Below are 17,945 nucleotides of genomic sequence, written 5' to 3' on the forward strand. Positions count from 1 at the left end.
CCTGGACCTCTCTCACTCCCTTTGTGCGACATTATAAAGTTGACTCCTTTGCCTCGGCTGAGGCGTCCTTCGGACGACGAGTTTTGCAATCAGTCATCTCTGCAACGGCCAACCGGGAGCACTCAGCCTTCCCTCCCATCTAAGACTTGCTTGGGTACATCCCACGCTCTTGGATTCTTCCAAGCAGCGCGCCAGAGAATGGATGTTGCTTACCTGAACATCCTTTCTGGGCGCGCTGCTGAAGAATCCAACCCTCCCGTTACGGCTTCTGCTTCCTGATCATCGATGAACGTGACTCTTGGTTAGGTCTTCCTTCGTGAAAGAAACTGAGCCTCAGCCAGTCCCTAGGGGAGGAGTCAACAGTTAATTTAAAGTGATATGCACTCAGTGTTTTCAGGCTACCTGAGGGATATTACCCACGCTCTTGGATTCTTCAGCAGCGCGCCCAGAAAGGATGTTCAGGTAAGCAACATCCATTTTAAAAAGTATCGGGTTGCAGAAGGTACCTTCAATGTCTTAAAATAAGGATCAAAAATAAGAACATTCTTAGACCATGCTCCATTTAAACGTTATGTTAAAAGTTGAATAGAGAAATACTATTTAAAAGTTGATAACACCAGTCAGGGAAAGCTTAAGGTTAATGGGACTCGCAAGAAACCCAAATGCAGCAGCACAAGAAGCTAAAGGGGAAAGGAGGGAAGCTTCAGCTGTAGCAAGTTAAGGTAGTCCTCAGAGAACGACCATTCATTCAGCAACCACTTGAAGTTATGAGGTGAATAATTAGTACTTACGCCACATCTCCAGTCAAAAATGTGGGTGCTTGGTTTAGCCCAGGGGTCTGCAACCTTAAACATTGAAAGAGCCATTTGGACGTGTTTCCCACAAAAAAGAAAACACCGGGAGCCACAAAACCCTTCCTGAGCCTGACTATTTCTTGAGCAACCACAAAACTAGCATATGTAGTTGAATTAAACGTTCTGTTTTCTTCTGAAACTTTTCTTTTCTTGGATTTATCCATGGTTGGCCTACTGGGGGTTGAAAAGCTCATAAATCACATCCCGGCGGGTGTCGCACATTGTCGGTTGTGATACATATTTTGAGTGACAAGAAGGAGTCGCAGCAGAGGGGTGAAAGAGCCACATGTGGCTCCAGAGCCGCAGGTTGCTGACCCCTGGTTTAGCCTACCCACATTTATGACTGCAGTGTGTACTTCACTTCTCTCCACCTGCCTTTCCCCCCCCATCTCTGCCCTTCTGGTCACCCTGTAATCTGATGCCCTGGGCTTTACCACTCCCAGCTGACCATTGCCATCTTCCTGCCACTGCTGATGGGGTGTGCCCAATCGTGGCTGTGGACTTGAATGCAGGACAGCTGAGCACAGGATGGCCAAAGAGCAGAGATGAGGATCAGGTAGGCAGGTAGGGGAGTGTGTTGAAGCAGAGGCAAGCACGGCAAGGCAGAAAAAGCATGAGGTCCTTGCCTAACCCACTGCAGCCAGGACTACCTAAACTCAATATGTGGTGTCACATGATGTTCCACCCGACAGCTGCATCACTTAGCAATGGAAATTCCGTTCTGCCTGCGATAACTTGGGGAAGGCTATATCATCACCATCTTCTTTTAAAGACCCCATAATCCTTTGCAGGGTGGAGTCTGGGCAACTGAATGGAGCTGGCAGAGTATTTAATGGCCAGTTGCCCTTCCTGTCGCCAATGCAGAATTATATTCAGCAAATCTATTCCCAGTGTGCCCAGAGAGAGAGAAATATCTGCCTCTATCTAGGATCGAACTCGCAGCCTCCTGATTGTGAGGCGAGAGCTCCACCTCTAGGCTGTATGCATCAGCTTTAATTTCTGGTTGGTTTTGTGCATTGCACTAAGCCCTAATGTGATCTGCTTGATTTTTAGAGTGGCGTAAAGACAATTCTGGCTTATTTAAGAAACCAAAGTTAACCCAGGTGACATGATATGCAGCGAGTGCATGATTGCTGTGGATTAAGAAATTAAGAGATGCTCTGTTGGCCCCAGCCTATAATGCAGAGGTCTTCAAACTTGGCAGTTTTAAGACTTGTGGACTTCAACTCCCAGAATTCTCCAGCCTGCAGCTGGGAGTTGAAGTCCACAAGTCTTAAAGCTGCCAAGTTTGAAGACTTCTGCTATAATGCATTTAGCAATCAACCTTTGGTTCCTAGTGCAGCATTTAATTAATACTCTAGAAAGCACTGCAATACAAAAACAAAAAAGGATTTACTGTGCTTAAATTTATTTGCATGTTATTATTTATTTCCCCTTTATTATTTTTATCAATAACTCAGGGAAGCTAACATACCTAACACTCCTTCTCCTCTTATTTTCCCAATAACAACAATCCTGTGAGGTGGGCTGGGCTGACAGAGAGTATGACTGGCCAAAAGTCATCCAGCCGGCTTTCATGCCTAAGGCAGGACTGGAACTCGCCATATTTTGGTTTCCAGCCTGGTGCCTTAACCGCCACACCAAACTAACATGTAAAATGTTGTTTTATTTTAAAGAATGCTGTACTCTTGCTTTCTTTGAAAATTGGCAGCTCTCAACAAAAAGCTGTTGTTTGATGCTAATGCTTTACTTTACTCTGCAACAGTCGGAAGTCAATGCTGCTTTTTCTATTGTTTCCCCTACCTTTCCTCACTTCTCTATCCCATTTTCCATTTCCTCCTCACTTAATAACCTAATTAAAATGTTCAGCAAAAAAAAGAAAATTGGCAGGTCTCAGTCACAGTGCTGATATCTGTAGCGCTGTATAAGATAGTCCTTCTGTCAAAAAAAAAAAATCCTTGACACACGTCATTGTTCTCATCATTGGCTTTCTTTTCTCCAGCTTCGTTTACTGTCATGTGCTACAATGTATTGTGTGATAAATACGCTACCCGACAGCTATACGGCTACTGTCCCTCCTGGGCTTTAAACTGGGAATATAGAAAAAAGGGAATCATGGAAGAAATTGTGAACTGGGATGCAGATATCATTAGTCTTCAGGTAAGTATAACTAAAACAGGCCTATTCTAACATAGCGTCTGACTCACAGAGTATCATCTTCACATTACTCTGTAAACACCTGTTTACAGATATAAAATTGTTTTTAAAACTATTTCTTGGAGGAAAGGGGCAACATTCCTCTTTGGCAGTATTACTTCATGCCTTCAGGAGTTAAAATAGTGTACATTACACACCCACTCCTGTTCTGTTCTCCACAATATCTTTGTGAGGGTAGGTTGGACCGAGAGAGGAGGAGAGCCTCTTCACCCAGTGGACAGCTGTGACTAAAGGTGGATTTGAACCTGGGTGTCCTCAGCCATTTGTCTGAAATGGTATAGGGTCTCCTGCTTGAGTAGGGGGTTGGACTAGAAGACCTCCAAAGTCCCTTCCAACTCCGTTATTCTGTTCTGCTCTGTTCAGTTGTTCTCTTATCACCTTAAGTATTACTGACTTGGTGGGCGTAGACCTGTGATGGCGAACCTATGGCACACGTGCCACAAATGGCACGTGGAGCCGTATCTGTGGGTACGCGAGTGTTGCCCTAGCTCAGCTCCAGCATGCATGTGTGCGCCAGCCACCTGATTTTCGGCCCTTCCAGACCCACTGGAAGTCAGGAAACTGACTATTTTCAGCCTCTGGGGGCGTGGGGAAGGCAGTTTTCGCCCACCCCAGGCTCTTAGAAAGCCTCTGGAGCCTGGAGAGGGCGAAAAACGGGCCTACTGAGCCCACCATGCCATCACATGTGAAAAGCAGGGGGAGTGGGGGGGTGTCACACTCACGTGTGGGGGGGCAGGGCACATTGAATTACGGGTGTGGGCATGCATGGGTGCAAATCCCCCGCGCTTCCCCCAGTTTTGGCATGTGACGGCAAAAAGGTTAACCATCACTGACCTAGACCAAGGGTGTCAAACTGAATTTCTTCGAGGGCTGAATCAGCATTGTAGTTCTTTTCCATGGGCCAGCCGGGAAGGAGGGGAGAGAGGTGGGATGGATGTTTCCTGCAGCACCCTGCCGGACAAAATGGGGCATCGGGGGAGGGGGGGCGTGCAGGGCGCCCGTCCCCTATTTTGGCTGGCAGAGTGCTGCAGGAGGCCGTCCAAGCCAAAAACAGGGCGGGGGGGGCACGCCTCCCCCCTCCCCCGCCCGGTCCCATTTTGGCTGCCAGAGGCACCACAGGCCAATCCTTTGCTATTTCCAGGCCAGCCCCGGGGGCCAGATTTAAGCACCCCATGGGCCTTGAATTTGACACCTCTGGCCTAGACTGTTTCCTTGGAAGTTTTTCAAGCTTTTAAGATGTGTGGATTTCAGCTCATGCTGGCTGAAAATTCTGGGAGATGATGTCCACCCATCTTGCCTAAAATAAAGGTAAAGGAGTCCCTGCGGAGCCCAGAGTTCCCACAACCTTCCTGCCTTTGCAGATCGGTGTGGTGGGGGTAGAGGGTATGGCTCTGTGTGAGTAGTGGGCAAGCCCGTGCACACCGCTCCATTTGTGTGTGTGCAAATGGAGCACACGTGTACATGCTAGCCCACTTCTCGGGCAAGAGGGGGCGCCATGGTCTTGTGGCCAGCATGACCTCCCAGAGTGCTGTTATCTTGCCTAAGGTGGGACTAGAACTCACAGTCTCCTGGTGTCTTAACCACCTGTAAGCCTCTTTGGAGCATCATGGTGGCCATTTGTTGGGTTCCTTCTTCTACTGAGGGTTTTGGAAATATCATTGAAGGACATGAGGGAAAATAGCTACCAAGGCATCAATCAGATAAGTTTCAGTGAATATCTCAGACAAGCCCTCTCTAACGCACAGGAAGTGAGGGAGGCACATTCAAATTTGTAAGATTCTGTTAAAGGTAGACCTCGACTACAGAGGGAACCAGAACTTAAGTGAGTCACCATGTGACCAGATTTGATTTTATGACCATTTTTACCATGGTTGTTAAGTGAAACATGCATTCATTAAGGGAATCTGGCTTCAAAGGTTCTTTGCTTTGTTGCTGTGAGTAACATGAGGTTTCCTTTCTGTAGTCCCAAAGGAGCTTTTTTTCAAGAGGCAACTGAGCTTGCTTTGAAGACGTTTTGCTTCTCATCCCAGAAGCTTCTTCAGCTCTGACTGGATGGTAGGGCATTCCAGTCAGAGCTGAAGAAGCTTCTTGGATGAGAAGCGAAACGTCTTCAAAGCAAAACCAGAAAGTCCAGTTGCCTCGTGAAAAAAGCACCTTTGGGACAACCAGGACCTGGATGACAGAGAATCTCCACAGACATTCTTTTCGGTAGATTCTCTGCATTCCAGCGTAGAGGTTTGAGAAACAAGTAGAAGCCAAAGTTGTTGCTTTTTTGCACAATTTTCTCTTGTGCACCAGTAACCCTGCTGTATTCACTTCCAGGAAGTAGAAACTGAGCAATACTTCACCCTCTTTCTGCCAGCATTAAAAGAGCGTGGATATGACGGATTTTTTTCTCCAAAGTCACGTGCCAAAATCATGTCTGAGCAGGAGCGAAAACATGTGGACGGTTGTGCAATATTCTTCAAAACAGAAAAGTAAGAGATTCATTCCTCTGTATTGCGGCTCGAGTGTGTAAACAGCCCTGTTCATTCCCAAATCAGCATCTGTTCTGGCCATACTGACAGCAGTTCTGAAATCACCACATCCGTATAAAAAATGCAGAAGGGATGCTTAGAATTCCTACTAGTCATTTTTATTTTTTCCATTTCTTAATAATAACAGTCTTTTTTCCAGATTTTTATCAAAATATAAAATACAGAAAGACAAAGAAAAATGAAAACAATGGGAAAATAGAAGAGGATTTGGTTTGTTCTTAGGTTTGTTCTTATAGAAATATATTATTATATAAAAGTAAAAAGTTTTTTTTTTTAATTTGATTTATATGCCGCCCTTCTCCAGAGACTCAGAGCGGCTTACAATGCGTTAAGCAATAGCCTTCATACTTTTGTATATTTATACAAAGTCAGCTTATTGCCCCCACAAACTGGGTCCTCAATTGACCTACCTTAGAAAGGATGGAAGGCTGAGTCAACCTTGATCCTGGCAAGATTCGAACTTACTAATTGCAGGCAGCTGGAGTTAAATTACAATGCATTAGTCTGCTGAGCTATCCAGGCTCCCAGGTTGTATATTATTACCTTATTCTACTGTGCCAAAAGTAGTTTGAAGTCAGTGCTTTTCTTTATCTTTTCCCCTTTACAAACAACAGTCATTATAGATTTGTTTCTTTCTCTCTTTTTTTCAATTGGTGATTTATGTATGGATGTTGGTTTTGTTTCCAGGTTCACACTGGTGCAGAAGCACACGGTCGAGTTCAACCAAGTGGCGATGGCCAACTCAGAAGGGTCCGAAGCTATGCTGAATCGAGTTATGACAAAGGACAACATCGGAGTTGCGGTTGTGTTAGAGGTGCAGAAGGAACTGTTTGGGGCAGGTTGGTGTTTTGTGTTTTCATACCCCAAATGAGGACGGTTGCAGGCTGGATTTTGTTTGTTATATTTATAGCTGAATGTCAGGGTTCCAAATAACACCCCCAACCGAATAAGACTCCGAGGCAGGCATTCCCTCAAAGTTCATATTTTATTAGAGATGTCATATTGACACATCTGGGAAAACCCGAATCTGAAAGCCCCCAGGTTTACTTTTGTAACACCTTGGAACCCTGACACTGAGCTTGTCTCTTTAAGAGTTTTGAGTTGACTTCATGTGGGTCTCCATTCCCCCTCACACATTCCTGCCACCACCATAACAGCAACCCTGGTGGACTGAAAGAGAACCACTAGCCCAAAGTCATTCTAGGCTTCTGTATCTTGAGGCTAGTCTAGAATCTGGAAATTACACAACCAGCTTTGTAATTTGGAGACGGGAGGCTGTGAGTCAGTCTTGATTCATGATGACTGCCTGGACAAGTCCCTGCAATTTTCATAGCAGGATTGTAGAAGTGCTTTGTGACTGCCTCCTCCTTGGGCTGAGAGAAAGAGAGACAGAGAGGGAGGGAGGGACTGGTCCATTCACCCAGATAGCTTCACATCTAAGGCAGAACTGGACATTGTGGTCTCTTGGTTTCTAACCTAGTGCCTTAAGTAACTACATCAAACTGGCTCTCTTTTTGTAGCAACAGCCCTACTTAGCTTAAGTGAAGCTGACAAAGCATGAGATTGGAGGGGGATGCTTGGGAGAGAAAGGAACTGTGCCACCTTGGCAAGCTGCTCCAAGGTCATACAACTGGAAGAAGGAGGGAACCACATACTAACCTGGGCTCAGATTGACTGTTAAGGAAACATCTTGTAGGAACTTGGTTGCTGGGCAGCGAGAGGCAGATAGAGAGGGGAAGGTAGAATTTAGTGATTTTGGAGGCGAATTCTCAGTTCTGACTTTGCCTTATTGCTTTATACGTGACCTCTAATAAAATTATACCTTTCTCAACAAATGGAGCCAAAGATCATTTTTACTTAGAAATTTAAGCTGTGACAGGTTGAACATTGACTTTACACAGGGCTTTGCTAAAGCAGCTTCTGGGGATGAAGATCTGCTCATCACAGCCAAGAAGGAGAAATCATTATCCATTTGTTTATGTTTTATTAAATTTATATACCGCCCTACTCCCGAAGGACTCAGGGCGGTGAACAGGCACAGAATAAAATACATAAATACAAAAGTTAGAAACAATTTAAAATCAAATTAAATAATTTAGCCCAAGACAATCAAAATCCCAATAATTTAAAACAAATTAAAATTTCAGTTTAAAAAATTAAAAAGAAAGGGGAGAAAATTAGGCCAGGCCGGCTTGCTGGAATAGGAGGGTCTTAAGAGCACGGCGGAAAGTGCGCAGATCCGGGATCCTCCGTATCTCCGGGGGGAGCTCGTTCCAGATAGTGGGTGCCCCCACAGAGAAGGCCCTCCCCCTGGGGGCCGCCAGTCGACACTGCTTGGCTGACGGCACCCGGAGGAGCCCCTCTCTGTGAGAGCGTACCGGCCGGTGGGAGGCTGTTTGTGGTAGTAGGCGGTCCCGTAAATAACCAGGTCCTAAGCCATGGAGTGCTCTAAAGGTGGTAACCAAAACCTTGAAGCGCACCCGGAAGACCACCGGGAGCCAGTGCAGCTCGCGCAGGAGAGGTGTCACACGGGAGCGCCATGTTGCTCCCATAACCACCCGCGCGGCCGCACTCTGCGCCAGTTGGAGCCTCCGGGTGCTCCTCAAGGGGAGCCCATGTAGAGAGCATTACAATAGTCCAGGCGGGAGGTGACGAGGGCATGAGTGACCGTGCGTAAGGAGTCCCGATCCAGAAAGGGACGCAACTGTCGAATCAGATGAACCTGATGAAAAATCCTCCTGGTCACGGCGGTCAAATGCTCTTCTAAAGACAGCCGTGAATCCAGGATATCTTTTCAGAATCTTTGGGTGGGTTAAATTAGGCCTGGAAGAAGAGGGGTTGATATCCTTTGTAACATTAATGTGGAATGACAGGAGAATTCAGATGGGAAAGCATTTATTTACCTTCCTGGTAATCTAGGTGGGCCCGTGATTATTGTTAATTGGAGTCGTAGGGCAGGGTCTGCTAGGGAGAAATATGAGCAGGAGTTGGCAACCTTTTGTACGGGGCCCAAAGGCTGTCCCACAATCACTGTTTACTCCTCGTCCTCTGCCTCACAGCTTGGTCTCATTCTCACCAGCACTAGGCAGAGGATTTATTTCTCTGCCCATGCCAAGACACCTGGTGAATCTGTTGCTAAAATGGCCACCTGAGAAACAGAGGAGCTCTCACGAAACAGGCCAAATGGATGGCCCCTCTCTGCTTCCAGCCAGGTAGATCTATTTCTTTTGGGGACCTGATCATTTTGGGTGATGAGCCATATGCCCAAGTGGGGAAGGCAGGTCCAATTGATGTCCCTGTGCATCGTGTCATATCTATAACTACTTTGTGTTCATGGAGGTATGTGTGTTGTATCAAAATAGGTAGTAGGGGAGAAATAAGTTGTGTTACAAACTCCATCCCATTTGTAAGCGCCTCATCTGGCTGTAAAGGTAACATTCATTGCAAATCTTGGTAGAGGCTTGGTAGTACAGTGGTTTAAGGCACCCTGTTATTAAGCTGGTTATTAAGACCAGCTGCCTGCAATTACTGCAGGTTTGAATCTCGCCAAGGCTCAAGGTTGACTCAGCCTTCCATCCTTTCTAAGGTAGGTAAATTGAGGACCCAGTTGTGGGGGCAATAAGCTGACTTTATATAAATATACAAAAGGATGAAGGCTATTGCTGAGCACATTGTAAGCCGCCCTGAGTCTCCGGAGAAGGGCGGCATATAAATCAAATTAAAAAAAATAAAATAAATCTTGAATCTATAAAGTTTGTGATGCACAAAAGACGCACAAATGCAATTCCATATCTCAAGATGAATTGATTTAATTTTGACAACTATGCCTTGATCTTAGGTATGAAACCACTTCATACACTGGACAGCCAGCTGCTTATAATAGCAAATGCCCATATGCATTGGGACCCTGAATATTCAGACGTAAAGCTTGTCCAGACGATGATGTTTGTCTCCGAACTTAAAAATATCCTTGAAAAAGCCTCTGGTCGGCCTGGAAGCCCAACAGCAGACACAAATTCCATTCCTCTGGTGCTGTGTGCAGATCTCAACTCACTGCCTGATTCAGGTAATTTGGAAGCAGTTGCCTTGACTTTGGATTTGATCCAAACATCTTTATTTTTTAAGAATGATTTTAACCTTTGTGCAAAACTTAAAAATATTCTTAGAAGAACCACTCTCAGCGTTTAAGACACTGTGTTTAATTATGATTGTTACTTGAGTGAGAGGGAATTAGAAATCAGATATTTTATGCCTGCTCTGTTTTTTCCAGAGGCTGTTCTTTAGATAATAAAGAACAAAATAGATCAAGCAATAATGGCATCTACTTTTCTTTATGTATCTCAGAGTTTTTAAAAAGGTATCTCTACATGATTAAATTTGAAAAAGGGGTTTTATTAGGGAATGCAATTGTTTTGAGTAGAAGAAATGGATCTAAGCATTGGTTTTTAGATTAAAATTAATATCTAGAGAATATCTGATAACAAATTTATAAGGTTGTTGCAATATTTTTATTAAGAAAATGCTTAGAATAGGGAATGGTGACTATAGGTATATAAGAGTGTCCGAATTTTCTTGGAGAGAGGAGCATGCTAGAAAATGCATTTCTGCCAAAATAATTGCAGAATGATTGCATGATTATTAGCCACTCCGGCTTTTGCCAAAATAGAAAAATGAGGTTTCAATTGGATAAATAAAAAAGTAATTTGAAAAAGGCAGCCTATAATTGAACCAGGTCAGCTATGGAGAAAATGTTGAAATGTTCCGAGAATTGAGATGCACACCCACATTTTGTGTTTATTTCTTGGGAAGTTTATTCTCTCCTATGCAGTGAAGACAGGATTGCAGCTTCACAATTAAATTCTGATCTGTGTTCTTGAAACAGTGTGGCTTCCCTTCTCAAAGCTAAGCTTTGTCTGACATATTGCTTAGATTGTATAGATTAGTATTTTAATATCGGCAGAGATTTTTGAAGTAGGCTGACCTGAGTGAATATGTACAAGTCCTCGGTCAAACTAGTAATTTCTCATTTGGTGTACCAGTTATTTTTTATCCATAAAGAAGAATGTGGTAGGACATTAAGCAACTTTCTAATTGCAGTGCAGTAAATCCAGTTAGCGGGTCTTCAATAACAATTGTGGCTCTTAACTACTGAATAATATTTTTTTGTAAATGTTCATAATTGTCTAAGGAAAAAGAAATTGTTTGCTTGCTGTTGCCCAATAAACGTTGAAGAGTTTAAAGGCACAATTCAGTCTTTCAACTGTTGGTTATTCAAACCAGGTGTGGTGGAATACTTAAGCAATGGAATAGTGGCCGACAACCACAAAGACTTCAAGGAGCTGCGTTATAATGAGTGTCTCATGAACTTCAGTGGCAATGGAAAGAATGGGGCTTCTGAAGGAAGAATCACCCATGGTTTCCAACTCAAGAGCGCCTATGAAAACAACTTGATGCCTTATACTAATTACACTTTTGATTTCAAGGTAAGTGCTGTTTGATAAAAAAAAAAAATAGCTCCAGAAGAACTGTAAAACCTGCACCATCCAAGGTAGTTTGTGAACTCCCAGGTGGAAAAAGAATGACTACCCATAAATCTTTGCGGGTAGTCCACATTTGCCACCATATTTAAAAGGAGATATAAATTCTGGATCAGAATGTTTAGTCTGATGTTTTTGTAAGTTAGTGCTCCACAGCAGAATCTACCCATTTTTGACAGTTGAAAGATTCATTCATTGTTGCAAGTTCTCATTTCACGTTAAGCTCATAACGAGTAGAGCTGGGCTCCTAAATGACCGAATGCTGCTGGATTCTGATTGGCTTGCAGTCTAATTCAGGGATCTCCAAACGTGGTAACTTTTAAGACTCGTGGACTTCAACTCCCAGAATTCCCCACCAGCATGGCTGGCTGAGGAATTCTGGGGGTTGAAGTCCACGAGCCTTAAAGTTGCCATGTTTGGAGAACTCTGGTATAATTTAACTAAAGGAGACCATCATATGTTTCCTTGCTTAACGAATAGTTGCTTAACAACCATTCAAAGATACAGCAGATCTTCCCAGAGCTACTTACAACCCGGTTCCAGATTCCAATGGCCACACAAACACACTATAGTCATGTGATCACATTTTGGTTGCTTGGCAACTGGCTTGCATTTACAGCATCCCACAACCCGCATGACTGGTTTTTTGGCGTTTTCTGCCAGTTTCCAGCATTTGCTTCCAGATTCTTAAAAAAACACCCATTGAAGGAAACAGGTTCACTCAACAACTGTTGCCAAAAAAGGTTATAAAATTGGGTACATTCACATGCATTTAGCCACCATGACTTAACAACCATAACTCTAAGCTTAGTTACAATCATAAATTGAAGACTAACTGTACAGATGCCAATCAAAGGTGGGTTTCAGCAGGTTCTGACCAGCTCTAGAGAACCGGTAGCAGAAATTTTGAGTAGCTTGGAGAATCGGTAGTAAAAATTCTGACTGGCCCCGCCCCCATCTATTCTCTGCCTCCCAAGTCCCAGCTGATCGGGAGGAAATGGGGATTTTGCAGTATCTTTCCCCCGGAGTGGGATGGGAATGGAGATTTTACAGTATCCTTCCCCTGTCACACCCACCAAGCCACACCCAAAGAACCGGTAGTAAAAAAAATTTGAAACCCACCACTGATGCCAATGCAACCTTTGTGTTTTGTGCAGCTATCATTTTTATCGCAACAAACCATCATTTCATTACCTCTGGGAATTAAATCAAGCCATTGGAGGCTTTATATTCCTCCCTGGTAAATTGATCAAAGCACAAGCAGATTGTCAATCTGAAACCACTCATTTCACACCCCTTCATATTTAAGGGATAAAAAGGAACATTTCTTTTTTCTTTAAAGGGGAACATAAGCTAATCTATTGGCAGGTTTGTGTTTTCTGTCTGTATTTTTACTTTTTTTTTTCTCTCCCCCCCCCCCCCCCATCTCTCCCTTTCTAGGGTGTAATTGACTATATTTTTTATTCCAACACTCACATGAATGTGCTTGGTGTCCTGGGGCCTTTGGATCCTCACTGGCTGGTTGAAAACAACATCACGGGGTGCCCCCACCCTCACATCCCTTCCGACCACTTCTCACTGTTGACTCAGCTTGAGCTCCACCCTCCGTTCCTGCCTCCCATCAACGGCATCCATTTGCCAAACAGGAGATAGTGCTGCTCTTTCTGGAGGGCAGGGACCCCGTTCATTTGTTTATGGACTTGTACAGTTGTAAATCAAAGTCTGTAGGAGTGAAGTATGGCCAACCTTTTAATAGCTGCTGCTTCATGCTCCTTTTCCGTTTTTCGTGTGTGTTGACAGTACAATTTTGCACATTTTTTTTCGGTGCATATTGGTACCACTTGGCACTAGGGCTGGAACCAAAGTTGTTGTTCGTTCCCTTTTTCAATGGGGTGTTTTTTTTTTTTAATTTTTGTTTTGTTCTGAAGGTACAGACACAAAGGATATACAGAGAAAAGGCGGTGGGCTTTACGTGTTTTAACAGAAAGCTGCCTTAATCAACGGTCAAATCAGAAAGGAGGGATTTGCTTACATGTATACATCCATAGCTAAAGGTTTTGTATTTTTTCCCCCCATTTTTTTTATCAGTCATAGCCAGACAAGCCCTTCCCCTGCTCCGAAATCACTCATTAAAAAAAAAAAAAAATCCTCTGCACTAGATTAGAAAGATGTGTTGGCCCTGCAGGGCAGTGTTTCTCAGCCTTGGGAATTTAAGATGCTCCCAAAATGGCTTCAGGGCTGACAACGTCTGGACTTCACACACCTTAAAAATCCCCAAAGTTGAGAAACATTGCTGTAGGGAATTTGTATATCATTGGAAATAACACTTACTGTTTTTAATGTTGATTCTGAGTTCAAATTTGTTCACTTCCCATTTGAGCTAACAAAGTTGCGAGATGTTAGTCTTCCTGCCATTAAAAAAAAAAATTGCTCTATGCAGGAGAGAGCTTTTCCATAAATATCTGATTGCATCTGGCACTAAGACACCAGGGTCTTTTGCCCTGCTTGCACCACCTCCATTTCTGAACTGTAAAAGTTTGCATGCTCTGGTCTGAAATTCACTGAATCACCTCCATGGCACTAAAGGGCAGGGATGAGTCTGAACTTCTGGCCTGAGGCCATGTTCTCTACCAGAAAAGTAAGATAGCATCTGTCTTTTACTTGAAGGGAATTACAAATTGGATGACTTCAGAGAAACACGGGGGCAGTGAGACAGATGACCGAGAGGGAACCACAATAATTGAGCACATCCAATTAAACGTTGAATTCCTGCATTTAAAATCAGCGATGAGAATTCCTCTGCTACATGTCCACCATATACAAAGAGATTCCACCCCAAACGCGACCCTTCTTTTTTATCTTTTGTAAATTATAAACCCCTTCCCTTGCCCCTTTTAAGGTATTGGGTTAAGAAAGGTTAGTAGAAGTGAAGTGGGAGGTTAATGTTTAGTTTCAGCCTCCTTCAGGCAAAACAAGCAATTTTTTTTTCTCGGTGCAATTTTTTTTATTTCAATACGAAAAATGAGAATAATGTTAACCATTCCCTCAGCATTTCTCCTCCCCCCCCCCTTTTTTTTTTTTTTTTTTTTATTTCCTGAACCCTAGTCGCCAAATAGCCATGTCAGGCTTTTAATTCTTTTGTTGTTGTTGTTTCTTTCTTTTTTTCTTTTCTTCTTCTTCTATCAAGTTGGGTTTGTTTTTTGTTCTTTTTAAAAAAGGGAACCTGCTTGTTTGCAGGTTAAGCTGTTAATTTTCTTTCTTTTAAGAAATCTTCAAGCATCCCCTCGCGTGCACTTGTGCTTCTGGTGGCCATTTTAAAACCTTTCTTTTTTTTCTTTTTTTTTTCCTGGAGGGTGCCCAAAAAAAAAAAAAAATTCTTTTAATGCCATCTCTTTAAGAGAGAGATGAGGTTTTTATCCACTCGGGGCAACTGCTATTGTGATGGGCTTGAGCAGAATAGTAGGGCTTGGCAGTTCCAGTACAGAGAAAAGGGGTACTAAGCAAGCAAGATGGTGGATGCATGCTCTTGGAAGGGGGCGCATCTTCCATCTTGCCTACTTCGATCCCTTGTACCTGTCGCTGCTGCCTAGCCATATCGGCGAAAGAAAAACATTTAGCAGTAAGCCCCTAATTGCAGGGATGGGAAACGATGCCTCTTTTACAACTTGTGGACTTCAACTCCCAGAATTCCTGAGCCATGCTCAGGTCCACAAGTCGTAAAAGGGCCACAGGTTTCCCCACCCCCTGCCTTAGTGGGTAGAGTTACACTTAATTTTTCAACAGCAGCAACAAAGGCAAATTTGTTTTTATGTTTTTGGGTATTTCTGCTTTGCTGCTATACGAGATTCCTTGAGCTTATATTTTAAACTTTTCATGCACTTTACTATTTCTAATCTGAAAAAAACAAATGTGATATTTTTAATAAATGAGGTTTCCATTATGTGAATGAAAATTTTTAAAGGAGCTATATTTGTCTCATAAATACGCTAAACAAAAAGGAAAATAAAAAGAGTCAAGTAGTTAATTTTAAATCCTAAGGAACCCTCGCTTCTGCAGACGGATAGCTTTTAAGGTATCACCTTCCCCTCTCTCCTTTCTGTTTGACTAACTGCGTCTGAAATAACAAAAGGGAAAAGAGAATCGGGCTCCGAATCGTTCCCTCATGCTTGTAAAGGGGATAGAGGTGGAGTGGAATGAATGACTGAAGAATGCAACCCAATTTCAAACGGAATTGGTCTCCATCAATTGCAACTTGCTGCATTACATAGTAGAAGAAAATAAATTATTAAGCAGAGCAATAGTCCTTTAATAGGCCCAATCATCCTGTGGCTTTAAACACTAACTTTCTTGGTGGCTGTTCTTGCAAGTCGGGGCAGCTAACATCCTCTGTGGTTTGTTTAACATGTATGTGAACCAGGAATTCTGTTGTCTTTGAGTTTCTTTTTGCGGCTGGTTCCAAGGGAAACAAGTAAGAGTTTTGGATTCACACAGTGCATTAAACAGATCCCCAAGAGGTGCAGGTCCATTCATTTCCAGCTCAGCTGAACAACCCTGGTGTAAGAAAACTCAAAATGACAGCCGCACTCTTCCTTTAATCTGGAGCAGGACTTTTGATAGATCCATCTGGCCTTTCAATGTGCTTTTTTACAGATCGCTGCCCCCCCCCCCCATGTTGGCTCCCTTTGGTGGAAGGAGGAAGGCATCTCACACACTGCACACACCAGCTAACAAGTTTGCAAGAAGCAGCTCTGTTTTAACCTCTTCCCACCCCCATCCCCACCAAAGGCTAAAATCGAATTATAAAGCATGAGAAGGTTTCTCTCCTTTTAAAGATCACATTCCCCCTACCCTCAACATTGGTGCAGGTATTTTCTCTTACATACCTCAAAAAAAAAAAAAAGGGGGTTCTATATAAAATGGCCATGTATATAGATACATTATATAAGATATATATAAATGGACAAGCCAATTACGATACAGTACTGGGAAGTCAACTAGCATGACAAAAACTCTTAATTTTGTGGACATTAACCCTTTTCGGTTTTGTTTTTGTAAGGGCACAACCTTTTTGAGAATTTGGTCTTTGCCCCAGCCCTGGATGCAGTGAATACAAGAGTCCCCAACTCCTATTTGCTTCTGTAGGGCTGGAACAAGAGAATTCCTAGTCCGGTTTGTGCTCTCGAGTCGTCATCTGTATCATTTTGGAGGCATTTTTTTTTCCTTTTTTTAACTTTTATTTTATGCTCTGGAGGTATGCACTAACAATTTCCCTCCTTCTCATACGTGCATGTTAACTTAGCAGAGTGAGCAATAGTTCCCACCATACTTCACTCCCAACTATTTTTGGAGATGTTTGTATAAAATGGAGTTTAAAAAAAAAAAATCGCCTGTGATTGTATATGAACTGCAAAGGAGCCGGTTTATTAAATAATACAAAAATCACGCCATGTTTTGTAATGTTGTTGGGAGGGTAGGAAGCAGGGGACAAAATTTAAAAAAACTGGGCACATTTGTATACTTCTTAAAATTCCTTTTGGGGTTTGGTTTCAGTTTGGGTAATCGGTGTGGTCTGGAACAGGCCTCTGCAGTTTTCTTTGTGCCTTTTTAGAAATTGCACAAGGCTTTGGTTTACCTATTTATAAAACAATCATTGCATTCGTCTCGGTCCAGGAAAACACAAGGAAGATGGCCAGAGTTCCCAAGCAGAACCAAATGCAGTTTTTTAGACAAGTAATAATGGGGAGCGCATTATAAAACAGGGTGCCAAAGAACTGCTATTTAACACAGGCAAAAACAGCCTTCGTTGCTGTTTAGCTGCTCACGTGTGAATAAAAAGGATCATCGAACTGAAGTGCTGATGTTGCATCTGAGCCCATACTTTTCTTTCTAAAATAAGGATTTGCAAGAGTAACGGATTACCTTTCTGATGGCTGGGCAGCCATAAATGGTGCTATCTGGATGTTGAAATGTATTGTTGGGTTTGCAATACAGTGCTTCTAATCTACAGCCTCAGTTGCGAGGTTGATTGGATAGAAGCTAATTTAAACACAGAGTGAATTTTATCTATTTGTAACCCTCTGTTCATTCAGGAGCTCTGGTTTAGCACAGTCGGGTCAAAGAATGGTCCTATGTTTGAACATTTGGAATGGTTACGGAAATGACAGGTGATTGATGTGCACTTCTCACAGGTGCCACCGCCTCTTGTGAAAACCACACGGAGGTTCCCCAGATGTTGCACTAGACATTCCTTTCATGAACCTCAAGCCACATGTGAGCCCAGATTCTTTGCAAGCAAACAAAATCCATACCTACTAAGTGTTGACGTAGTTTATCTTTAGTAGAAAACTAGATTGGTCAAAATCAATATGGGGAAAAGTCCGCTTCGACACAAATGGAATTCATGGCATCCCAGAGCAGCTGCCAATGCTCTCTCTTGCATCATTTCCTTCAGAAGTATTGGATGTATTAGCTGAGGATTACGGGTTTTGAAGGGCTACTCAAAACAGGCACCTGGGCATTTGCCACGAAAGTGAATCCATGAAAACTGTGCCGTTGGTCATAATGGAACATTTCTAGTCACAAAGCTTAATTCTCTTTTTTTCCCCCCTGTCTTTGCTCTTAGTTCTTAATAAAGAACAGGATTCATCTCAGTAATCGATAGATCGTCTGAAAATAAGCCATTTATTCTCTCCCCTACGTTTTATTAGAATAAATTCTTTGCAGCTCGTCGTTACCCCCAAACTATCTAGCCACCTCTTTTCAGAAAGTGACTTCATGGATGGGATCCAAAATTAGTTAGA

General features: G+C 43.0%; 1 protein-coding gene across 1 annotated transcript in view; it reads left to right on the plus strand.

The window, feature by feature from the left end:
* CNOT6L (CCR4-NOT transcription complex subunit 6 like) overlaps positions 1-16,554 on the plus strand; it is a 50,093-nt gene extending 33,539 nt beyond the window's left edge. Inside the window, exons 7-12 of the mRNA XM_070948541.1 lie at positions 2,857-3,014; positions 5,394-5,548; positions 6,296-6,447; positions 9,447-9,674; positions 10,889-11,091; positions 12,586-16,554. Coding sequence (XP_070804642.1) covers positions 2,857-3,014; positions 5,394-5,548; positions 6,296-6,447; positions 9,447-9,674; positions 10,889-11,091; positions 12,586-12,798 — 1,109 coding nt within the window. The 3' untranslated portion in view covers positions 12,799-16,554. The remainder of the gene's footprint in view (positions 1-2,856; positions 3,015-5,393; positions 5,549-6,295; positions 6,448-9,446; positions 9,675-10,888; positions 11,092-12,585) is intronic.
* The last annotated feature ends 1,391 nt before the right edge of the window (positions 16,555-17,945 follow it).

This window comes from Pituophis catenifer, unplaced genomic scaffold (assembly GCF_029215685.1).
Source record: "Pituophis catenifer annectens isolate HBS135680 unplaced genomic scaffold, rPitCat1.0.hap2 SCAF_8, whole genome shotgun sequence".
In the NCBI taxonomy this organism is placed as follows: Eukaryota; Metazoa; Chordata; class Lepidosauria; order Squamata; family Colubridae; genus Pituophis; species Pituophis catenifer.